Source organism: Cenococcum geophilum, assembly GCF_001692895.1.
Source record: "Cenococcum geophilum 1.58 unplaced genomic scaffold K441scaffold_33, whole genome shotgun sequence".
Taxonomy (NCBI): Eukaryota; Fungi; Ascomycota; class Dothideomycetes; order Gloniales; family Gloniaceae; genus Cenococcum; species Cenococcum geophilum.
In genome coordinates, this window is record NW_027137591.1 from 1,018,552 (window position 1) to 1,042,123 (window position 23,572).

The 23,572-nt window shown below is 47.5% G+C and overlaps 10 protein-coding genes across 10 annotated transcripts; 7 read left to right on the forward strand and 3 right to left on the reverse strand.

Annotated features, from left to right (window-relative positions):
• Positions 1 to 1,032: 1,032 nt before the first annotated feature.
• Positions 1,033 to 2,067, reverse strand: K441DRAFT_679130 (Tautomerase/MIF; the record flags this gene model as incomplete). Its single annotated transcript, XM_067651228.1, has 2 exons — positions 1,033 to 1,719; positions 1,801 to 2,067. The coding sequence occupies 2 exons, from the start codon at positions 2,065 to 2,067 to the stop codon at positions 1,033 to 1,035; spliced, it is 954 nt and encodes a 317-aa protein (XP_067501714.1).
• Positions 2,068 to 2,444: 377 nt separating this feature from the next.
• K441DRAFT_187829 (uncharacterized protein) lies at positions 2,445 to 3,437 on the forward strand. Its single transcript, XM_067640415.1, has one exon. It carries the CDS (start codon positions 2,490 to 2,492, stop codon positions 3,060 to 3,062), a length of 573 nt encoding a protein of 190 aa, XP_067501715.1. The 5' UTR covers positions 2,445 to 2,489; the 3' UTR covers positions 3,063 to 3,437.
• Positions 3,438 to 4,597: 1,160 nt separating this feature from the next.
• On the reverse strand, positions 4,598 to 4,747 carry K441DRAFT_571148 (uncharacterized protein; the record flags this gene model as incomplete). Its single annotated transcript, XM_067643963.1, has 1 exon — positions 4,598 to 4,747. A coding segment is annotated over one exon (150 nt), but the record flags the coding sequence as incomplete, so codon positions are not given.
• Positions 4,748 to 5,477: 730 nt separating this feature from the next.
• Positions 5,478 to 5,714, reverse strand: K441DRAFT_434710 (uncharacterized protein; the record flags this gene model as incomplete). The annotated part of the gene is made up of 1 exon (XM_067641652.1): positions 5,478 to 5,714. A coding segment is annotated over one exon (237 nt), but the record flags the coding sequence as incomplete, so codon positions are not given.
• Positions 5,715 to 7,497: 1,783 nt separating this feature from the next.
• Positions 7,498 to 8,138, forward strand: K441DRAFT_679131 (uncharacterized protein; the record flags this gene model as incomplete). The annotated part of the gene is made up of 2 exons (XM_067651229.1): positions 7,498 to 8,034; positions 8,091 to 8,138. The coding sequence occupies 2 exons, from the start codon at positions 7,498 to 7,500 to the stop codon at positions 8,136 to 8,138; spliced, it is 585 nt and encodes a 194-aa protein (XP_067501718.1).
• Positions 8,139 to 9,541: 1,403 nt separating this feature from the next.
• K441DRAFT_640384 (uncharacterized protein) lies at positions 9,542 to 10,604 on the forward strand. The gene is made up of 3 exons (XM_067646613.1): positions 9,542 to 9,706; positions 9,755 to 9,984; positions 10,055 to 10,604. The coding sequence occupies exons 1-3, from the start codon at positions 9,560 to 9,562 to the stop codon at positions 10,368 to 10,370; spliced, it is 693 nt and encodes a 230-aa protein (XP_067501719.1). The 5' UTR covers positions 9,542 to 9,559; the 3' UTR covers positions 10,371 to 10,604.
• Positions 10,605 to 10,857: 253 nt separating this feature from the next.
• Positions 10,858 to 12,801, forward strand: K441DRAFT_663459 (Osmotin, thaumatin-like protein). The gene is made up of 3 exons (XM_067649200.1): positions 10,858 to 11,548; positions 11,602 to 12,136; positions 12,309 to 12,801. Exons 1-3 carry the CDS (start codon positions 11,117 to 11,119, stop codon positions 12,581 to 12,583), a joined length of 1,242 nt encoding a protein of 413 aa, XP_067501720.1. The 5' UTR covers positions 10,858 to 11,116; the 3' UTR covers positions 12,584 to 12,801.
• Positions 12,802 to 14,417: 1,616 nt separating this feature from the next.
• On the forward strand, positions 14,418 to 17,324 carry K441DRAFT_571310 (glycoside hydrolase family 2 protein; the record flags this gene model as incomplete). Its single annotated transcript, XM_067643978.1, has 7 exons — positions 14,418 to 14,554; positions 14,624 to 15,004; positions 15,056 to 15,625; positions 15,702 to 16,014; positions 16,082 to 16,199; positions 16,269 to 16,504; positions 16,560 to 17,324. 7 exons carry the CDS (start codon positions 14,418 to 14,420, stop codon positions 17,322 to 17,324), a joined length of 2,520 nt encoding a protein of 839 aa, XP_067501721.1.
• Positions 17,325 to 17,976: 652 nt separating this feature from the next.
• On the forward strand, positions 17,977 to 21,146 carry K441DRAFT_698007 (uncharacterized protein). Its single transcript, XM_067653030.1, has 3 exons — positions 17,977 to 18,492; positions 18,548 to 19,646; positions 19,705 to 21,146. Exons 1-3 carry the CDS (start codon positions 18,242 to 18,244, stop codon positions 20,656 to 20,658), a joined length of 2,304 nt encoding a protein of 767 aa, XP_067501722.1. The 5' UTR covers positions 17,977 to 18,241; the 3' UTR covers positions 20,659 to 21,146.
• Positions 21,147 to 21,519: 373 nt separating this feature from the next.
• On the forward strand, positions 21,520 to 23,299 carry K441DRAFT_640395 (fatty acid hydroxylase). Its single transcript, XM_067646614.1, has 3 exons — positions 21,520 to 22,558; positions 22,613 to 22,861; positions 22,915 to 23,299. The coding sequence occupies exons 1-3, from the start codon at positions 21,771 to 21,773 to the stop codon at positions 23,066 to 23,068; spliced, it is 1,191 nt and encodes a 396-aa protein (XP_067501723.1). The 5' UTR covers positions 21,520 to 21,770; the 3' UTR covers positions 23,069 to 23,299.
• The last annotated feature ends 273 nt before the right edge of the window (positions 23,300 to 23,572 follow it).

A 23,572-nucleotide genomic window follows, 5' to 3' on the forward strand; every position in this document is an offset into this window, starting at 1 on the left:
ATTCGGCTGTATATAGAATCAAGCCCCTTTTGCCATATATTCGGGCTCTCTGCCGGTTGCCCTCACAGAAGGTAATAGATTATATACTTAGGCAGGGAAATGGCTAGACAGCTTAGGATTAGCTTCTAATTTAAAGAATAACTTGCATTCGAGCTTCCTTATCAAGCAACAGTAATTACGGGGGTCAGAGGACAGTGATGGGTGTAAAGGGGTGTTTTAATCAAGAAGGGGGCGATTTGAATTCGCGCGATCGGCTCGGGTGGGTGGCTGACTCGTATGGAGGGCCAAGACGTTACGGTGAGGTGAGCGCGCGTTATGCCATTCGACAAGCCTCTTTTCCCAATGGAGAGAATGTATTATGTAAGGAGGCATGGTAAGGTGCATGAGACTCCACGAATTAGAACACTATCAGATGCTCGCAGCAAACTCCTGTGAATACACCTAACCACTACTCAACGGAATGCCAGGCACACCGACGGCAACTAATTCTAAGCATATCAATTTGGCTAGAGGGTCTAGTAACTATCTCACTTCACTTATGCCAGTCTTTACGAAACACACTCGAGAACTTCATTGATCAGTAATCAAGGAAGCGTCACGATGTCTTGAGAAAGTTAGGAACAGAATTTACAACTCTCAGTAGCGCATTAAAAAAAATTTCTCATGGAGTACGGACGCGCAATTAAGTATGGCATTCAGAGACGTAACGGGTATAATAGCACCAAACCAAGCGCCGTGAGACAGTGCCTCCCTCATTGCTAGACAAAGGGAAAGACCAAAACTCCCAACCTAACGCCATAATCCATGCAGAGCACGTCTACCCGGTCCCAGTGCACTGGCTTTCATACACAACTCCCGTAACAAGAAACTCTGGTAGGCTATATCGACACTATGTCGGGAAATCTTAATGCTCAACTTTAAACGGTATGTGTCGATATCCGGCCGGATCGATGAAATTGTTCGAGATTTGCAGACTTTCCGATTTACTCACGCCAAGAAGTGTACTGAATTAGAAATTTGTAAGTGTCAGCTTCACCGTCGGAACATGGCTATGAAACTTTTTCGTTTTCCAACCTTCGGCGTAGGTGTATCTGCTGGAATAGGTGGCGGTGGTAGGCTTGGTAGAGCTGTCGTGCCCGTTTTGGTTGAATTTTTCTGCTTTGATTTGTGGGGAGAGGGTGTACGATTCATCTTACTGTCGACTGGGGAGAGCTCTGATAGGTGATTTGTTTCAGCCACTCCTGTTTTCTCGCCGCCAGCAGACCCAGAATCGAAGGGAGTAGGACTTGGAATTGGTGAAGTTAAAAGCTGGAGATTGCTTTTTGATCTCATCGCTACCGACTTCACTGCACATCTGAGGCCCCCATTCTCCTCCACTTGCTGTTTCTCTAATCGTTCAATTTCACCTAGAATGGTCCTTCCGCTGATTGCCATATTCTCCTCTGGAATAGTTTGAAATCTGATAATGCCTCGATCAGGCGTCACCCCGAGGGTGTCAGACATGAAAGACTGAATTAGTGCAGCATTCCGCTTATTGATAGTTGGTTGGATTTGAACAGGCAAAGCAGTCACAGTAAGAATATATGCGGGTTCAAAAGATCCACCGAGGAGAAGACATGTTGAATGATTGAGAGTAATCATCATGGCTGACTCTGGACGTTGGTATCGAGTCGATAAATGATAGGAAAGATCCGTGACTAAGGTGTACTCGTCTTTAACCTATGAAGTGATTAGTTAAAGGTAGTTAAATGGAAATTGTCCACAAGGAGTCGGTAGAAGTAAATAAATCCAGGGACATACGATAACATTTGTTCGCAACTCTGCAATGATTGGCGAGTCCTTGGTGATTCTCTCTCGTGCAGAACCAGTAGCGTCCCTGTATGCGAATCGTTCCTCATAATACTGAGTGCGCCGCCGTGAGCCATAATTTTGGGCGCGCTGACCAACAGCATCAGTATCTTTCGAGAGTTGGTCGCCATACTGCTCGGGTACGAGCATCGTCGCACCGGCAGATCGAGGAAAAGCATCTGCAGAAGATGTTGAAGTGGACGCCTGGCTCTCAGACATTGCGGAATGAGTACCAACAGAGTGCGGCATTGCAAAGGTAAAAGTGTGTGAGTGGACGGGCGATGTGGAAGTGGTGGACGAGCAGGAACAACTCACGCGACAGGATCCACAGGTTGATATATGGGCTCGAAGTAAGTGGTGTCTTGCAAATGCACCACGCCGTGTCGGGTATGGCCATATCAGGAACTGGGCGTCAGGGGCGTTTATGTGGAGGATAAAGTTTATCGAGTCAAGGAATGGGATTCTCCGATCTTGGCGTGGGAAGCAGTGGTGACAGTCTTTGGTTAGTGGTTGACAGCTCTCGCGCATCCACAGTTCTTGGAACCCGCTGTTTATATTCCACTGATAGTCCACGGTCGCAGGCCAGCACCGCACTCGCTTCCCGCTCATGTGCAAAAGGGAGGAACACGACTAGCCATGCTATGGAGAACCACTTCGCGTCCTCATTTACCAAGGACATTGCCCCTGTCCTGCGCGAGCAAATTCATCGCTTCGTTCGGGCGGCCTCTTATGTGCATGGAACTGGACAAAGTTTGCGATTTAAACATAGTTTAGAGAAACGGCTATCCGCTTGCTCGCTTTTATCCTATTTAAGAGCTTGGCTTCGTCTGTTCTGTACCAAGAAGCCGTCATCCCTCGTTCCCGTCTCAGCACTAAAACTATTATTTGCTTGGATGAGTTTAAGGTTCACTGGCGGCCAACAACATACGGTCCGTCTAGCTGTCGGTCTGGCCTTGACCTACCAAAGAGTCTCGCCAAAGTCTCGCCAAATTCTCGCCAAGTTCTCGCCAAAGTCCAAGCACAAGCACGGGGCTGCCGGTAACACTTGTGCAATGCTTGGTATTTCAAAAGAACACACATCTCATACATTTGTCGATTTCTCTTCTCATGAACAAACAAAATCATTCTCAGCAGTCAATTTCAAATCCATGTTGTATGCACTGATGGCTAGCCTATTCCCTGTCGCAGGTCCTCCGCGAACACGGGAATGCTGAGCAACGTCGCACGCATCCGCTTCAAGTGATTGGGTCTCATGTTTGGTTGTACCTTGTTCACGTCCTGCGGTCAGTTCTGGCTGAATTGAAACAGCCTACTAAGAAACTTAACTTTACCACCTGCCAATAAATACCTCTATATGATCGAACTGTAATTCTTATTACATGGCATGACGACCTCGCGCCGTTAACCAATCGGCCAACTCGACTTCAATGAGAGAGATGTTAAGAATCTAACACGCTCCTGCCAAGTCTTTCCGGTTGCGCTCCCTTGCCGATGCGGCTATCCGCTCTAGCCATACATCTAGTCTTAGAGCTCGTTGACCTGGTACCACTTTACCAATGACAGATATTTTCGAGTAATCTTTGTTCATTGCAAACAGTGTCCTGCAAAATCTGACGAGCTTCTTTCAGGCCGGTTGTGCAAATTCAAATGAAACAAGCATGCCCGAGCATCTGTCTAATAGTGTTAGAAAGCTTTGAGTGAATGATTGGCTCGGCGTAGTCTTACCCTTTGGCTAACTGTGGTGTGAAGAAATTATAGGACATTTGTTTAATTGCTAGCTGTTGCTGCTCTTCCGCCCTCACTCCCGATGAGCCCTAGAGACCAACAGGCGGGTCTTGCAGAATAAACTTGCCAGCCAACCCCCCCTTTTGGTTGTGCTAACCGTCAATGATAATCACTAAACAGCTGCTTCAAAGCCAAGCGTGAAAGCCACATACGGACAAACTCTTGTAAGTTATGTCCCTACCCACTTCCGACGTCAACGGGAAGAATCCCTTTGGGATTTATGTCTTCGCCAAGCTGCTTTTAAGCTGAATACACAGTAACCCACTTCGGGGGCACAGCCTTATAAAATGTCATGAAGTTACTAAAGTCATCGCGCTTGCGTGGCTGCCCTTCCATAAGCTTCTATACCGAGAGCCGAACGTGAAGGGAAACACGCTGATGATACTTTCAGGTTCTCAATATTCAAAGTTGGCAAGATAGTCTGATACCTTGAGAACCGCGGGTGCCTAGTTGTCGAATCTTCAATATGTCAGCAGAATAGAAACCCACAAGCAGCTGGGTATCTTGAACAAAATTTTAGGCCTGGTATCAAGAGAGCTCACATCTTATAATTAGCCCTGTAGGCATTAGGGCTAGCTTCCGAAACAATTCCTCTCGACTTGAGCAGGGTGGTTTTGGATAATGCGAATAAGCGAGCATAAAATATCCTTTATCCAATAGAATATGCATAAATATCGCAATCGATAAGGATAAAAGTGCCCTGTGCGGAGCTTTTCTACCCCAACCAGGCAGAATTTGGTAGATATTGCGGATATTATAGATATTATGGATATTGCAGATATTGCGGATATTGCGGATATTGCAGATATTACGGATATTGCAGATATTGTAGATATTATAGATATTGCGGATATTACGAATATTATGGATATCGCGGATATTATAGACCTTTTCCCCCCTAACTATATAATAGCTAAATACTTAAAGAAAAATTACTTATTTCTCTTATAGTTCTTCTCTAATGCTAATTCTTTAAACACTTTGTTTTCTTAAGAGTTTTAGGATCTATCTGCATTCTCTCCCATAATACCATATAACGTCCTCCTGAAAAGACTCTTTCTGGCTTATCGCTTATTGCTAGAATTAAGAGAATTTTGATTGCCATAAGCGAGAGCTATAGCCAGCGCTTTCGTTGCTGTTCTTAAGACCACCACTAAAGTATAGTTATTAAGATCTTATACGGCGTCTTAGAGATAAAGTCCTTATACTCGTCCTAACTTTTTAGTTGAAATATTATACTATTAAGATCCTTGGCAATCTTATTAAACTCATTAAGGTCTTAAGCTGGAGCTAGCTTTTTATATAATAACATACTTTTAAGCGTAAAACTCTTATTCTGATATCTTTCCTAAAGCTCTTTAACGCTTTTAAGTATAGGCTTACGCTACTCCTTCTTCCAAACCTGCTTAATATATCTCGTATAACGGGCTAGATAAAGAATAAGTGTAGCGGCATAAAGGGGCAAGTTATCTGTTTTATAGTAATACCTATTAAAGGTATTTTAAGCATTTCTAATATGTTTAGAGAACTCCTTATTAGATATATACTCCTTCTATTATATAATATTAGCTAAATTAGGAAATAGAGAGGGGAGATAAACTAACTTAGGATTTATTAAGGTGCTTAATTATAACATCTATTGTAAAGAGTATATTCTTAAGCGTTGCTTTATGTCCCTAATATTTTAGGGTTACCTAGTAGAATATCTAAAGAAAACTTTTTATTGTACGAAGCGCCTCCTAGTCCTTTAAACTAAGATAGTCCTTTTTAAGCGTATTAAGATTACGCTTAGTATACGTATTAAGGGCAGACTCTTTCTAAATTGCTATACTAAGTATAAAATACTAGCTATTCCATCTCATACAATTATTAAGTGGAATTCTTCTCCCTATAAGACCTTTAAACTCCCTTATACGACCAGCTAAGCTATAGGTGTATACGGTAATGTTATAAAGCTTTCTAAGTGCACTAAGTTTCCGAAATATATTACTCTTCTCTTTCTCCTCTTTTAGATCTAACTCTTTTCCTTCTTTATATAACTTAATATTATTAAGGCTAATTAAGCTTTTAAAGAGGAAAGCCTATATAGTAAGGTTAAGAATATAGCCCTAATAGCGGATCCGTTAGTAGATGGGATTCTATTTAATTTCTTCTTCCTAAAAAAGCTAGTTGCTTATTATACAACAAAGCTTATTATTTGTAGTATAGTTATTAGATATAACGGCGCCCAGCTTTTACATAATCCTATAGTCCTTAAGCACTAAAAGGAGAGTATTCTATTACTTATCCCCGCTATAAGAGGCTACCGTATAAAGGCCAAGAAGGGCGTTTATAAGCTTTTCCTAGCTATTAATAAAATGGCCGCAAATCGCGAGGAGAAGGTAATTATTTAGAGAGGTCTAGATATTAATGGAGAGATAAATACTTGTTAGTGCAGACTGTAGCCTCTTTCGTATAATATCCTTTTATAATAGCTATAAGTTATAGATCTTTTTACTAACTACTGAATAGGCTATAGTTATATGGCCGTCTACTTTAGGATTAATTAACTATAGAAGAATATAGAACTCTAGCCACTTAACTATCTAAAATGGTAAGTTTTGTATAATAATTAATGTAATAAGGGCCTTATTAATAACTTCCTTATTTAGGACCGCTTAGAGTACTTCTAAATCTAGCTCTTCTATCTCGTTTTAAGACGACGCTTTAAGGTAAAGGTCTTTTAATTAATCCCGTATTGCTTCTTTTATACGACTAGTTTTAGGCTTAACTATAATACTATACTTTAACGCCAAGTGGTTTTGGAAGTTAGAAGTTAACCATGCAGCGTATAACTCCGTGCAGTATTTACAATAGAATAAAAGACGGGCTTTTTTATTTTATACGGGCTCATTACTACCTAATAAACGGGTATGCTCCTATGTCAAAAGAGCTAAGCGACCTCTTGTATTTTTTAATTTAGAGGTATTAATAGAGTCAAGAGCTTCTAATTCCACTTCTAAAGCCATATTTGTACGATAATAAAGAAGAAGAAGGCGACTGAAAATTTATTTGGGGTATGCCAAGACTTATCGCGATAAGATTTATCCAAAACCACCCTGGACTTGAGCACTCGTATAAACCGATCAAGAAGGCTAGAGTGGGTTTTCGTGAGGTTTGCTAGTTCACTTTCAGTCTTCGGCTTTCCATCCTCCACAAACCACCTCTTCTCGATCGCAACCCGTGCAATAGCGCTGCGAAGAGGCCCGGCCATTATTCTCATAGCAAAGGTGGTGGGTTTCTCTAGCGATGATTCCACAGCCTAAACTGCAATCTAGAGCTTCTCCAGAGCTTCATGAGTACAGTTTTGGTCTCCTCCCACGTAGATGTCTGACAACTCGCTTAATTGCTTAGTTTTAACTAGCATCTTGTCCTTATTTATGGAGAAATCTGTGTTCATATCCATGAAGGAATTTCTCCGGCGCAGTGTCGCACTTTCGTAGTCTGAGAATTAGGTTGGAATAAGGGGTGGTTAGTGAAGGAAGCGTGTCTTGATCTTTTATTTCCCGTAAGGGTTACGACTGGGCTATTGAACATTCATGTCAAGGTCGGGGGTTGCTCTATCTAAGTTTCCCTTGGGAGGATGCTCAAGGTCAACTTCTTTGAAGGAGCTCTGTAGTGTTTACAGGCAAGCAGATTAAGCGCAAGGAGTGGGACCCATGATGGTTGAATCATGATTTTATTAAAGCAAAGGGTGAAAATATAAGTTCTACCTGCTTCAGATCACGTGATTACGTGTTCAACTAGGTACTGCTCCACCGAAAATGGCCTCTCCACCATCCACCCCCAAACATTTTCTAGGACTGATAATTTCCAACAAGTAAGATGCCACCCGTATCTTCTTCCAATCCTGTACGGCGCAAAGGCCCGGCATTTAAGCCACCTCGTCCTGTGAAACCGCCAGCACAGTCAGCAGCGACCTCAAATCCTGCACGACACGTATCGAACAACGCCGCACCGCGTACCTCTGGTGTCTCTAAGAAGGTGACCTCCTCACGACCAAGTTTTCATTCCGCAGCAACTCTGATATCATCTTCTGAGCAAGAGGATGAAGATGACATGGAGGCCGAGGATGAAGAGATGGAAGACGAAGAGATGAGCCAGCCCAAGCCGGGTCCCTCGAATACCACTGCTGTTGAATCTACTGCATCACAAGGTCTAACCAGGCCTGCAATTCCGCCCGCTCTCCTTGCGAGACTGTTGCATGAAGGATTCGAGGATAAGGAGATGAAAATTCAGAAGGAAGCTATGTCCGTCGTTGGCAAGTACATGGAGACATTTGTCCGAGAAGCTGTTGCGCGGGCAGCTTTCGAAAGAGAGGACGCCGTTCAAGGTGGTGGGATCTCCGATGGATTTCTGCAGGTAGGCTGCTCCGATAAATAATCAAGTAATTTAAATGGTAACTCACGTGTGGGTAGGTCGAAGACTTGGAGAAATTAGCACCACAGCTGGTATTAGATTTCTAGGTCGCGCGATCACATTTTGCGTATGGGTGTATTGGCGAGTGCTGTCCCAACCCCTAGCTCTACCGTATATTATTCGCGCCTGGTCTCCAGCTTCTGCGATTCCCTTGGACGCTGAAAGACCTGGGCACGTTATTACTTCTCTAATTGCGAAACATCACATATTTTAAGAGTGGCGCAGCATCTGCAGATAAACGCGAGCTGTTTTCCTCCACTTTTCCTCACGGAGAGTCGGATGTCGCATCCCATGTTGGCAACTGAGGCAAACTCACCTCTCTTCCTGCACCAGTGCCCTGAACTCAAGGACAATGGCAAGCACTACTATAGAAATCTCACTCTAGGATATCCGTAGTCGGCTTCCTGGTCTTCCATCGAAAGCAGAGGAACGCTTTGACTTTGGGCTTTCTGGGAGAGACTTCATACCAGTCTAGCCTTTAAGGTTGCTTTAACTTCCCCATAATCTTATTATGAGGGCATCAATTTTGCGTGGACATACTAGTTTTAGAAACAGAATGAATGCCGCTAAAGAAAAGTAAAGCGGTGTCGGCGTGGCCCGCATTGAGACCGAATCTTTGACCGCCGCGTAATTTCGCGAATAAAATTTGTGGACTTATTTAAAGCCTGTTATTCGGCTTCGATAGTGCCGGCGGCTCCCAATGCTGGAGTATTTTAAGGTCGTTGCAGCCCCAAACGCATCTCAAACAGGGATCGCTTCATCGACCTTGACACCTTGACCACATCTTTAATGAATCACAACATTTCTCCAACGCGCAATGACTGTGCTAGAAAGAAAAATCCCAAAATCATGGAATTTTCGGTGAAGCAGGCAAAATACTCGAATTTTGGTGGCTTGGGATGTAGTATTCTCCTTTGGTGACCGACGGTAGTAAGCGCTCTGCGAAAAGAACAACTCGGAAGCGGATCTTGGGTTGAAGTGGCTGAAGCAGGAACAGATCTTTCATGTCGCAGACCTCTCCCACAATGTATCGTAATCCCTAGCGCAGCTTCAAACGTGCCTCCGTGACGACGCTCTAACCTACTTGTCTGATTCTGTTCATGCCTTAAGAACCGCCTTCAGCCAGGTGGTCTGGCTCAATCGTACTGCTTTCTCCTTCACACCTCATCTTCCGTCTTTCTCTTCTACTTCATCTCTGTCTCTGTCTTTTACTTGCCTTAATATTCTTCTTACTGGCGAGTCCAGTCTAAAGCGCTAGTCGCCTTCAATATTTATTTCACAACCACGCTCACTTCAACATAATTACCCGTCGCTCCTTTTAGACTCTTTCAAGATGCATTTCATGAAGAGCATTGTTACTTCTCTCCTTTTAGTAGGAAATGGGCTTGCGACATATATGTACACAAGTATGGCAGCGGAAATGGGAATGAGTACGAAGATGGCGATGACCGCGACAGCGGCAGCTGCCATGGCTGCTACTTCCACTATGGCCGCTAGCATGGGCACGGAAAATGTTCATGTAGTCCAAGTTGGTTCAAACGGGAGTTTGACCTTCTCTCCGAACAACGTTATCGCGGCTGTAGGAGATCTTGTCCAGTTTCAGTTTAACCCAAAGGTCGGTCTCTTTCATCCTTTCGCAATCTTCCACTAATCGACAGTCCAGAACCACTCAGTCGTACAATCCACGTTCGCCAACCCATGCATACCTATTCAAAATATCATGCCGAACAAGACGAATGCTTTCTTTTCCGGCTTTATGCCGACGAATCGGACAATCACTGACACGAAGAACATTCTAACATTCACTGTCCGTGTTATGGATACATCCCCAACATGGTTCTACTGCTCCCAAGCAACACACTGCCAAGCGGGTATGGTGGGAGCCATCAATGCGTAGGTCCCGCCTCTTTTCTTTTATTATCCCTTTTCCATTCTAGGTTGCTGACATTAATTCCTTGCGTAGTGCAACATCCGGCAACAAGACCGTCGCGGCATTCGCTTCTCTCGCGAAGCTGGCGACTGAGAATCTGTCGCCTGGCGAGAGTAGCGGTGGTAGCGTCTCTGGCGGAAACTCCTCTGCAGCTGCAGGTGCCACATCACTCGCAACACCGACAGCAGCAGCAGCATCGGGTGGCGCGACTGGCGGGGCTGCCACCACTGCTTCATCCACAATCGCCCAACAGACAACGAATGCTGCACCTGGCAAGCTACTCGGCGCCGCGAAGACTGGATTCTTGGGTATGGCATACGCTGCCCTGGCCGCATTCTTAGTCCTATAAAAGTCTGGTCTGACGCAGGGTGTTGTTTGCGGGAAAGAGAGAAGCGTTTGATACCATAGTTGGTTGACGGAATCGGCTGAATTTTCTAGATACAATGTGGGCGTTCTTATTTTCATACATGAACTGTCAATATTATGCGAATGCATAGAGTAGTAATACGAGTTCTTTGGCTTCTTTAGTTGTTGCGATCATACTGGATGAAAGAACTTGGATTTTGTAAACGAGGTTGATCCTAAAAAAACTCTATTTATTATTTGGCTTGTGCTGAAAGACTTGGTAATGATGTTTGGTTGCTAGACCCTTCCTTGCCGCTAACTCGTGCTAAAGTGCGTGGAGTCCTATCTTTTTAGAAGCGGTGTATGAGAGTCACGGAAGGAAGCGGACGGTCAGTCTGTAAAAGGTTTAGCGCTATGGCCATCATTGTGGCTGCGCAGGGACAATAACGTCACTCGGCTGCCAGGCTTGAGCCAGATCAAGTACCACTCCAGAGCGCTTTCCAACTACTCCATTTGATGATGATCGCCTTTCACTGCATTTCTTGCTTTCTTAACCAACGCTGGTCGTCGTCCGTCCTTCACCTCTTTTATATCCTTTGACACCTTTTGTAAACTTCTACGCCTGCTAGCTAATTCTTAAAGCATCTTGTACTACTTAATAGACTGAGCATTCCACTCCTAGAACTGTTCCACCCTTCACTGGATAGACACGTATTTCGCAAGAGACGTTCGTACCTGCAGATATCAACCATGATTTCGCTGAAAGGCACGGAAGGTTTCACTCTGAGCCGTCATGCTGCATACTTCTTGCGCGTCTGTACCGTCGTTTTGGCGCTTTCAAGCTTGCCAGTCGCAGATGGCCTACATCATATGAAACGCATTCCTCCACGGAGAATTAATCGAAGAAAGGACCCTAACACTCCACTCATAGTCACGAATTACTGCCCAGAAACCATCTATCCAGGTATTACAACGCAATCTGGACAGGGACCCCCTCAAACCGGGTTCAAGTTAGACCCAGGAGACAGCAGTAACCAAACGGTCTCTGAGGACTGGCAGGGGCGTGTATGGGGAAGAACTAACTGCACCTTTAATAGTGATGGGACTGGCCCTGGGAACAATGGGGGCGGGAACGCATGCGGAACAGGAGACTGCAACAGCACTTTGAACTGTGTTGTTACGGTAGGCATGAGTGTTTATTACTTTCAGCACAGTTGGTTCTGACTCAGTCTCAGGGAGATACTCCAGTGTCACTTGCCGAGTTTACATTCGACGCAGGCGATGGCCATACCTACTATGATATTTCTTTGGTTGATGGCTACAACCTTCCTCTAGCTATAGTCATGCAACCGCTCGCTAATTCTAGCCTGGATGACATTCCACCAAATCTGACCAACCCCTCATGCCAGGGCACAGTGGGCCTCCTGCAGCAGAAGGGATACAACCCATACACCAGTGGATACCAGCAATTCCTCGGAACAAATAGCTCCTATCCACTTCCGTTCGACGAGAAGGTTGACGACCAGCAAGTATCTCGCTGGTGTCCATGGGGTCTGCAGGTGAACCCACCAAGCAAGCCAGGTGACGGAGTATACCCGTACCCGGACGATAATATCCAACGTCCTGCATTCGACCCCTGCTACTCCGCCTGCGCGAAATATAACGACGCTGCTGATTGCTGCACCGGACATCATGGATCGCCAAGCACCTGCCAACCTAGTGATTATTCCAAGGCTGCGAAGGGCGTGTGCCCAGACGCTTATAGTTACGGTATGGCAGAAAGCCCTCTTATGCTACTCTCAAGCTTGCAGATCCTTTCAAAAGGACTCTAAGATTCTCTCCAGCTATCACTTATCTTTTGTGGCCGACAAACTATGATCTCTAAGATTTTTTTTCACTTACAATTGATTCTGGAACCGTGCTGACTTTAACCTTTACTTAGCATTTGACGATCAGACTTCAACCTTCATCATTCCGGCCGGCGCTGGATTTCAAGTCATCTTTTGTCCTGGTGCCCGCTCCACCAATATTTTGGCTGCGGAGTCACAACAGCTGCATCAGCTGGCTCAAGGTGGACAGGCTCCTAGTGGTGGTGAATATATCCATCCTAATATGACGACAAGTGCTGCAATCCGGACCAGCGGGTTTGGCTGCTTTACCTTCGGGGTTGCACTAGCGATCGCCGGTTGCAGTTTCCTGATCTCATTAGTATTTTGAGCAGGCCATGTTACTCGCGCGTGTTTTTGAAAAGGCGGCCTTGTCAGAGTTGGTTGTTTTGGAATTCCATGGATGACCAATCGCTGGAAGATTGGGTTCCTGTATAGTTTCTTAGTTGATATGTTTGCCTTGTCTTAGATACCCCTGTTAGATACGTCTACTTGAATGCAGCAATGCGTTCCTCTGTAGAATGGTTTTGATATGATGATCTCACTCCTTCATATATTTCATGGATAACTGCCATGAAGTGCTCACGATACTAGATGCCAATGGCCATGCCTATGGAACCTGCTGTAAACGCTCCGGTATATGATAAAGCAGCCCGAGGTATTAATAGCCATGTACGACGGCTGGTTTTGGTAATGCACCTGTAGTCTTGACATTTACCGATATATCCATTGTACGCATCTGCCAAAGGTCGGTGTGAAACATTTGAGGGTATATCTACCGGTATTATAACCCTAGGGAAGAGATATCACTCTCTAACACGAGTGGCTCTAACGCCTTTGCTTCGTGATAAATGGCAGGCAACAAGGTGCCGTGGGTACAGTACCGCGAGGGCTTTCAGATTCATTGCCATTTAGGGATCAATCGCCGTCCGGATGCCGAGGCGTCGTTGCGTGAGCCTGGTAATAAGTATCGCATCAGCGGAAGCTAAGCAATGGCTAACCAGAAAGATCAAGGAAATCTAGGACAACGATGTGTGCCAGACCACAGAGAGGCCCTGGCGGAGGCTGTTCCACAATATCAGATCCGGGCAGGTGACAGTCGATGACTTGCTGCCCCGCAATCGATTATGCAGCGACGCGTTCTTGGGATGATCAGCTTAGACCGACGACCAAGCTCACGGCCCTTCCTGGCTGGGTTGCACGCCTGAATTGCCCCGGATAGCCGTTGGCGGCATATGGGAGAGAAAGGCATAGCTCCATCGCCGAGACTGTTTCACACACTAAATTCCATCTATTGGGACTCGGATATTCTAGCATGAGGGTGATGAGACGGGGCTTACCTCGTACTCGGTACTAGCTCTATAGCTAGCCATACAGCTTTCCATATTGCTATTTGATTGTACTTGTACTTGCTCTCATATACATCGTCCCAGACGACATCGTGTGACTTGCAGATGCGTGCCTGTACTTGCGGAGACTAGACAACGAGGCGAGACGCGAAATGACCGGGAGGGCAAAACAAAATGTTGAGGCCTCAAACGCTTCCTTTTTCCTTAAATTAAGGTTGGGGTGCTGCAATGTACAAACAAGGTAAGCTGACAAGCTATGATTTAGGCGTAGCCGAAGTGGGTTGTCTGCAGCGCTGAGCAGCCCTATTGTGCTGGTACACTGAGGGTGCGGTGATGAGCGGAGCTGTGGCTTGATTCCGCCTTGGCGCCCTGATCAGATACGGGACGATTCCACCATTGGGCTCTCACCAACAACGGTTGGTCACGGAGGGTCCTCCCCGTCTCGTGTAGCATCTGTTCCCGCTCCTCTACTAGCAAGCGTGCGGTGCTCATTGCGAGGTTAGCCTGGTTTGATTTTTCCGATCCAGATCTCTCTGCAGAATGACGACTCACTAAACCCTCTTTGAAACGGAACAATCGCTCGCTAACTCCAGCATCTGGTGCTCCGCTGACGATGGCGCTGCAGACCATCTCAATGGAGAAGGAACGGCAATAACTGCTCCGGTTGTCCTGCCTTCCAGTTTGCCGTGTCTAAGTCGATTAAATGCGCTATATGTAGTGAGACTGGTCCATCACACGCCTGGCAGAAGTCCGGTCGCTAAAGTCTGCTTAGAGCTTCATTTCTGTGCCGTTTCCTCTACATTGAATCGCCTTATCATGGCTCAAGCATTGACAATTCATGACTTGACCTCCGGATGGTCCTTCAGGCAGACCGATGATCCTAGCGAGGATGCCTGGCTCCCCGTTGCTCGAGTCCCCACGAATGTCCACCTCGACCTCATCGACCACGAGAAGTATGCTCTCTACATGCGGGAATCGACCGTGATACTCTGAGGCATTGGCTGACCTCGACAACTGCTTAGGATTCCGGACCCTTTCCTGGGTTTCAATGAGCTGAAAGCAGAATGGGTTGCAGACAAGTCATGGGCCTACAAAACCATGCTACCAGAGATTGCTTCTCAAGCGGAAGGCACTGTAACTGTTTTAGCGTTCGATGGCCTGGACACCTTCGCTACCGTCAAGCTCAACGGGGAAACCATCCTTGTCAGCGACAATATGTTCATACCTCACCGCGTTGATGTGACGAAGAAATTGAAGCCCGGATCGGATAATGTTCTTGAAATCGATTTTGCTTCAGCAAGACTGCGAGCAATTGAGATTAAAGAGGCGCATCCGGAGCACGTGTGGGTCGGATTCAACGGTGACATGGCGCGGCTGGCAGTCAGGAAGGCACAATACCATTGGTAGGTCGCAATGTGACTGGAGATAGTATTCAGTATGCTGACATGTTTTAGGGGATGGGATTGGGGACCAGTGCTGAACACTAGTGGTCCGTGGAGACCAGTGCGGCTAGAGACTTACCACTCTCGGATTGTTGACCTTCGAATCGACTACGAGCTGGATTCTAACCTGAAATCCGCAAGCGGGACAGTCACGGGGAAGGTCGAGGGTTTATCAGGCAAGACCGTTGCTTTCGTAGCCCAGATTGAAGACAATGTGGTTTTCAAAGGTTCTGCGGATGTCGATAGCAATGGTATAGCTAAAGTAGAGTTCCATGTGAACGAACCCAAACTGTGGTATCCACATGGATATGGCGCTCAACCATTGTACAAAGTGACTGCCACAGTTTCAACGGGAGAAGTTGATCTGCATTCTGCGACCCGACGGATTGGTTTCCGCAAAGGCGAGCTGGTCCAGCAGCCCGACGACATCGGTAAGACCTTCTTTTTCCGCGTCAATGGCGTTGACGTGTTCTGTGGTGGATCCGATTGGATCCCAGCAGACAGCTTTACGCCAAGGGTGACGGCTGAAAAGTACCGCAAGTGGCTAGAGATGATGGTCGATGGTTATCAAGTCATGATAAGGTATGAAAATTACCCGGTGACACGTTGCCACTGCCCAGGGCTCTAAATTGCTGAGAAATTCTAACCGAACATCTAGAATCTGGGGCGGAGGGATTTGGGAAGAGGACATCTTCTACGATCTTTGCGACGAGCTTGGAGTCCTCGTCTGGCAGGATTTCATGTTTGGATGCGGCAATTACCCGGCATGGCCCGACTTCCTCCAATCGATTCGTGAAGAATGTGTGGCAAATGTTGGCCGACTCCGCCATCATCCTTCCATCGTGATCTATGCTGGAAACAACGAGGATTACCAAGTCCAGGAGCAGTTCGGTCTAACCTATGACTACGAAGACAAAACCCCGGAGAATTGGTTGAAAAGTAACTTTCCTGCGAGATATATTTACGAAAAGGTGAGCGGATATCCCGGATAGTGCCATTTTACATGGATCAGCCGCTCTGACGCAGCTTCATTTGCAGCTACTGCCTGAGGTGGTCGCATTAGAAAGTCCGCATGTGCCATACCACCCTGGCAGCCCTTGGGGCGATGGATTAATTACATCAAACACAAAGGTCGGCGATATGCATCAATGGAATGGTGAGCAAAAGCTTAGACCTGCCCGGCCGATCTCTCTCGCGCCAAGTCCCCAACTGATCATTTCCACAGTCTGGCATGGCACACAAGAAAAGTACCAGATTTTCGATACCCTCGGCGGGCGTTTCAACAGCGAGTTTGGTATGGAAGCATTCCCTCACATCGATACCATCAAGTATTACTGCACAGACCCCACGCAACTCTACCCGCAGTCACACATGCTGGACTTCCACAACAAAGCGGATGGTCACGAGCGGCGCATCGCAACATACTTGGTCGAGAACTTCAGGACTCAGACCGATTTGGAGGTGGGTACAGTTCTAGTGGCTTCTGCAATAATAATTCTATATTAACCCCAGGCAGGCGTTCATCCACCTGACTCAACTATCCCAAGCCGAAGCCTTGATGTTCGGGTACCGTGGTTGGCGTCGCCAGTGGGGCCAGAAGCGATTCTGCGGAGGGGCCTTAGTGTGGCAGCTCAACGACTGCTGGCCAGTCACATCGTGGTCGATTGTAGATTATTTCCTACGCAAAAAACCCGCATATTATGCTATGCGCAGGGTACTCGCTCCCGTCGCCGTCGCAGTGAAGCGAGCGCACCATGACTGGAGTGTGGTTCACGCTCGCGTACCGAAATCGAGCAATTTCGAACTATGGGTCGCAAGCAGCCAACTAGAAGAAGTGACTGCGACCGTCGAACTTAGATTCATCTCGGTTGCGACTGGCAAGGAGATTAAGGAGTCCATAACGAAGAAGGACATAAAAATCGCGGCGAACGGAACAACGGATGTGCTGTCAGGGACCATTGACAATGTCAACGAAGAGCCTCACGTCCTCGCTGCAAGGATATGGATCGACGGGGAGATCGTCTCCCGCGACGTTGATTGGCCTCAGCCTCTCAAGTACCTCGGCTTCGAGGACAGAGGAGTCGAAGTGTACTCCCGAGGAGAGACCATCTTAGTCAAAGCATGCAGACCCACCAAGGGTCTGGTGTTTGAAGAACGGGCAGGCGTGCTCGTCAACGACAGCGCTATTGATGTAGTACCAGGCGACGAGCAGGTTATCCGGGTGAGGAACCTGGCAGCAGACGACCAACCACTACGCTGGACGTATCTTGGGCGAACGTGAATCCGTGGCCTCACCTGACAAACGGCGATGCATTACGGCGGACGTGCCTGGGAGGAGTCGCGTGTTTACAGAATGGCGAAAGGCGTAAATGCAGGCGTGGATGCAGGCGTGGATGCAGGCGTGTATGCGGGCGAGTCAGCGGGCTCTGAGGTGCAACGGCGATCTGACACTAGGCGCGTGGCGGGATCTGCTAAGGACAGGGTTCGGGAGTTGGAGAAGCATATTGGGGGTACATCAGATAATATTATGATAGGTCAATTAAAGTGCCCAGCATGATTTGGAAAGGATTGGGGCAGGGCGATTTGGCCAGCTTGCGCCATACTTGCGCATAGCTAAGATTGTGATATTAACGTGGCGGTCTGACGACGCCAGCAGCAGCAGCGCATCAAATCCGGGACGGCAATGTGGACTGCCGGTAAGTGGGCATCACGCTGTGCATGCCTCAGTGCGGCCCTCGCTCCCCTTAAATTCAGTGCAGGCCAGAATGTCGTGTTTCGCCAGCGAGCGTTGCAGGCCTGGCAAGGCTTTGATGGTGTAAGAGCTTCTCGAATCGTGTCAATCTCGCTTGTCGCTTTTGTCATGCCGCCCTCCCTAAGTGACCGGTGGGGAGCTTGTATCAAACGGTAGCCGTTCCTCACTTCCAAGACCCTAGCGCCTGGGGGTTATACTGCGGGGGAGCTATTAGCCCAAAGTACTTTAACATCGCGCTGATGGAAAATCGTCTGGGGATCGAGCAAGTCAGTCAGTCACCTGCAGGTTCAAAATTGCGACCTCTCGCCCTTCGCAGAATAGAGCCTCTGGACTTTTTCTACAATCTCCATCCTGCTGCTCTGCCCTCCTGTAACACCTGGCGCGGCATGCCGTGCTCGATCAGCTAGCCCTTCCATTTCCTACCAAGCCACGCTTCCAATACGCCCATGTTCCACACCTTCCAGAGTTCCGTGGCCTTGAGATCGCCAGGTCCCGGGGACGGTGGCGGTGGGGAGGCCGCCAAACCCGCGCGATCATCGGGCTCCAGGCGCATTTCCACGAGCAACGCTTGCGTCGAATGTCGGCGCCGCAAAATTCGTTGTGATGGGACGCAGCCGTGTGGTCAGTGCCAATGGTACCAGCATCCAGAAGCCTGCGGGTATTCGAAGCCTGCGCAACGCGTAGTCCCATCCCGAAAGTAAGCTGCTCAGTGTCTCTAGCTTGTCCTGCGACCATGCTAAAGATGAGTGCAGATTAGTGGACAAGCTATCCACTTCCATCGAGCAGTATAGGACGGTCATATCACGTTTATTTCCCTCTAAATATCTCGAATCTCTAATATCTTTGTCCCGGGAAGAGCTCTTAGAGCTAGCTCTCTCGCTACCAGCCGGTTCCGCTACTTCTCCTTCCAGCTCCAATCCGCAAACTATACCCGGAACCACTCCGCGATCTGATGAAGCAGACAGCCTGGACGTCCTCGAGCAGGCTCCTCCAGAAGACCCCGAATGGGACGAAGCACGCAAGCACCAGGACAAAATCCAGGGCATCTCCGACGATGTCAATGGACTGTCAATGTCTGTGGATCGTACCTCTTCATATGTTGGCATCTCATCCATTACTGCGGCTTTAAAAGTCATTGTGAGGTGTGCGCCTCAGGCAGGTTTTTTTATTGCCAACAACTACAATGATAGTGCCCCGCCCAGTCGGTGTAATTCGCCGCCTCCTGAACTACTAAGCGACAGTCCGACTGCTTTTCCTCCAGTGCTGGAGGGCCAGGAGCTCATCGACAGCTATTTTGAGCGTGTGCATTTATTCTTCCCGATGATTGAGGAACATAAATTCCGGAACACATATATATATGGAGTACGGAAAGACTCGCCTTGGCTGGCATTGCTTAATATGGTTTTTGCATTGGGCTCTCTGGCGTCGTCAACAGCAGACAACGAAGCTCACTACATTTACTTTACGCGCTCTAGACAGCATCTTTCCCTCGAATCCTTTGGCAGCGGCAACATCGAAGTGCTGCAAGCATTGGCGATGATGAGCGGATACTATATGCACTATCTGAACCGGCCCAACGAAGCTCATTCTCTAATGGGTGGCACTCTCCGGATGGCGACTGCTCTAGGACTACATAGGGAATATTCTGAGCCTTCGCAACACGGGAACGAAAATACTCTGAACATATTACCTTCCACAGAGACGGATGCGATCTCTCCTGAAATGAGGAGAAGGATATGGTGGAGCTTGTTCTGCCTCGACTCATGGGCTTCTACCACGACTGGACGTCCATCTCTAGGGAGAATGGGACCATCGATTACAGTCAATCCGCCTGGAAAAGTCACGAATCCCGTAAGTTGCGCCTTACTTCGCACAATTCATTGAGCGATAATTAAGATAATCCGTACAGGCTCATCTCTTCGCGCAGCCAAACAGTTCCGAGGGCATTAGGCAGTTGAAAATACTTCCTCTAATTCATAACAGTGAATTCTGTAAAATTGGAACTAGGATACAAGATCGCCTTGTTGAACAGCCTCTGCTCAAATATGAAGAGATGGCGCAGCTGGATACTGATATAGTTCGGTGGCATGACGAACTCCCGTCTATTCTTTCAAACACCGAAGAACCTAGTCCGGCGTTCCTGAAAAGAGTACGTCTTGTGATGAAATGGCGGTATCAGAACATCCGCATCGTGCTCCATCGGCCTGTACTACTGTCTACTGCCCTTCGGCGCACTCCCTTTGCCGGTCTCAGTGCGGAAGAAAAAGTCATGGTTGGAAAGTGCCGCATAATTGCGGCAAAGACCATTGAAGATATCTCTAACAAGTGTCCAGCTGATCTCATATCAGGCTGGAATGCAGTGTGGTTCACGTTCCAGGCATCTATGGTCCCATTGGTCAGCTTGTTTAGCGATAGCAGCAATCCTGACGAAGTTGAAAAATGGTGTAACTCGGTTGAAACAGCACTGAGGTTTTTCGATCGCATCAAGCCATACAGCATAGCAGCCAAACGCAGCCTCGACGCCGTCACGAAACTTTACGAAGCATACAAAAACGCTGCCGCCGGTGCAGCGGAGGCGGCTGCAGCCGACCCCGCTGAACCACAGTATGGGCATTTCACCAGCATAGAAGGCCTCGATCCTAATGCAGTCCAAAATGTCGGAAATTTAGCGATGGGGCCGGGGGTTGGCATGGGTGTCTGGCCGGATCCATCGACCATGGGCCACCTTAGCGGCTTCTGGGATGACATGATGTGGGACACCAATCTTCCCGACATGCTAGAGACGCCATTTGGTCTGGGAGATTACGACTTTCAGTCTGCGGCACAAGACGGAGGCGCACCGTGTTGGATGTTGGGAAACTGATATTCATTGGCTGGGAGAAAGAGGATGGCCAAAAATTAGGTTTGGCTATCTACGGTTTATTCAAGGTTGCGATATATTTGGGAATATGTCTGCGACACTGCACACTTCATATTACGATTAGGAAAAATTAAAAGGATCGGGATATTTACGACCTATGGCGGCTAATGGTCTTGCTTGTCTATCATTGGAGGGTGTTCGGAGCATTTTTCGTTCTTTTCTTAGGGAACTTTTAACTTTGATAATTGGTTTCTTGTCAGGTGGGCTTGGATGATGCATGGCTTGGATGATTTACGGTTTTTGTTTGTTGAGAATTGGTTAATACCTCAAGACAACTGGATGTCTGTCCGCGGTGGCCGAGTGGTTAATTGCAAGGTAGCTGGGGACGCTGGGGTTTTTACCGAAGCTCCCTAGAATGCAATTTGCACTCCAGATTTTTCTGGAATGATGCTCCTAGCTAAAACGTGGCGTAATGAGATCTGAGAATTCCCTTCTGTGGCTCCTGATGCACGCCAGATACATTGCGTGAGATATATCCCGGAAATTAATATGGCGTTCTTATGACCACGGGCCCACGCCTAGATCGAAAAATTTAGTGGCAAATTTTGGCTCCAGAGATCAGATCAGTTCTGGAGGCTCCAAATGAATCCGAATCCGAATCCGAATCTCAAAATGGAGCCACAGCCACTAATTTTTAATGTTCCTCCTGATTCAGAATTTAGCTTAATCTGAAAGGCTTTAGATTGCACACGCCCGTGCAATTTACAAAGCCACAGACGCGTGACAAATCAGGAATGCCGGGCTTTCAGTTCAGATTCAAAATCTGATGCTTTCGCAACCGAATGGCCCCTTAGCTATTGAACGCGCTATTCCTTTTCGACTGGCCTCTCTGTAAAGTAATCGGGCTGGGCGGAAATTCTGGGAGTCGGGGAAATGCCCACTCGCCACCAAACGCGTGGTCGACGAAATGCACAGGGAATCGGACTCTGTAGCGAAGTACCTGTGCCTCAACCTCCCTCCGCGCATCGCTTCCGCCTCTTCCGCCTGCTAGAAAGCCCCTCTATTTGCGACCTCCTTTGTCCAGCCTCGACCTGCAGTTTAAATCGTTTACTACCATGCCCGCCAGAACGCTGCCGACGATACCTATTGCAGATGTTAAGTCCAGGAATACCGCCGAGTCCTGCTATGTCACGATAGGCACAAAAGTTTACGATGTTACCGATTTCATAAACGACCACCCCGGAGGTGGCGACTTAATACTCGAGCATGGAGGGCAGGATGTTGAGGAGATAATGAAGGATGAAATTTCGCATTCGCATTCGGTAGCTGCTTATGAAATTCTGGACGAGCATTTCGTGGGCTTCGTTGCGACGGACAAGGCCTTAGATGCGGTTACAAAGAGCCAGAAGCCTGCTGAGATTGTTCCTCTGCCGCCGTCTAAGCAGGGAATGGCCGAGCTCAAGATGAATGGTGCTGCCAATGGGGTTCCTTCGAAACAGGTGTACGCCACCACTGGTCTGTCATCTGAAGAAGACCTGTCAAAAGAGACAGATCCAGCTTCAGACTATCAGGCGCACAAGTTTTTAGACCTGAGTCGGCCATTGTTCTTACAGATATGGAATGGTGGATTCAGCAAAGATTTCTATCTGGAGCAGGTCCATCGGCCGCGGCATTATAAAGGAGGAGATTCAGCGCCTCTGTTCGGCAACTTCTTAGAGCCCTTGAGCAAGACTGCTTGGTGGGTGGTTCCTACGATATGGTTACCGCCTGTGATGTATGGAGCTTGGTTGGGATTCCAGAATCTATCCAGTGCGCCGGAAGCAGCAGCATATTGGGCCCTTGGTCTATTCTTGTGGACACTTGTGGAATATATTCTGCATCGCTGCCTCTTCCATATCGACTAGTAAGTGAACCGATATAGCTCTCTGGGATGCTTCAAATGCTGACTCGGTCCTAGCTACCTTCCTGACAACCGTGTTGGTATTACAGCGCACTTCTTGCTTCACGGGATCCATCATTACCTGCCTATGGACAAGTACAGGCTAGTTATGCCACCTACACTCTTTGTCGTTTTGGCATTCCCATTTTGGAAGCTGGCCCATACAGTGTTTGCTTACAACTGGTTTGCCGCTGTGACTGTCTTCAGTGGAGGGATCTTCGGCTACATTTCGTATGACCTTACTCATTACTTCCTCCACCATCGAAAGTAAGTATCATGCGCTTCGTTCCCCAAGGCACACTGGCTGACCAGCATCATAGCCTTCCCGCTTGGTACCGCCAGCTCAAGAAATATCATCTCCGACATCATTTCGCTGACTACCAAAATGGATTCGGCGTCACAAGTCGCTTCTGGGACTGGGTGTTTAACACTGAGCTAGAAATGCCTCCGCCGAAGGTTGTGAAGGCAACATGAGAAAAACGGGCAGCATTTTGGTGTACTTGGGACCATGGTATCCACGGCGTTTGGTGGTGGCTTCATTAATAATGACTGGATACAGGTCCCCTAGGAGTTTGCATAGAAAAAGGGCATGAGTTGGGTGGGCTCACTTCTCAACCTCAATCGCTTCATAGCATTAATTGTAGTTCATCACGCTGTTGTATATAGTTTCTCGCAAACCCAGTTGCTTCCGTTCTAACACCAGCCATAATTGAATATACTGTGGTGCGCTTTCCGACTGAACAACTTTCTTTTTACATGGCCATGATATTACGTTATGATCAAACTTCTTGACTTAAACCTATGCTAATACGCAGAGAACTACCATAGCCTTACTGTTATAAAACATGCTTGTTGTAAGTAAGGTTCACCTTTGGCACTTGAAAAGTGGGTCTAAGACATTTACCACCTACAGCGAAGTTATCTCATAAATCAGACCCCCGGGAAGAAATTGCGCCACGGCGTGGCGCTAAGGGCTAG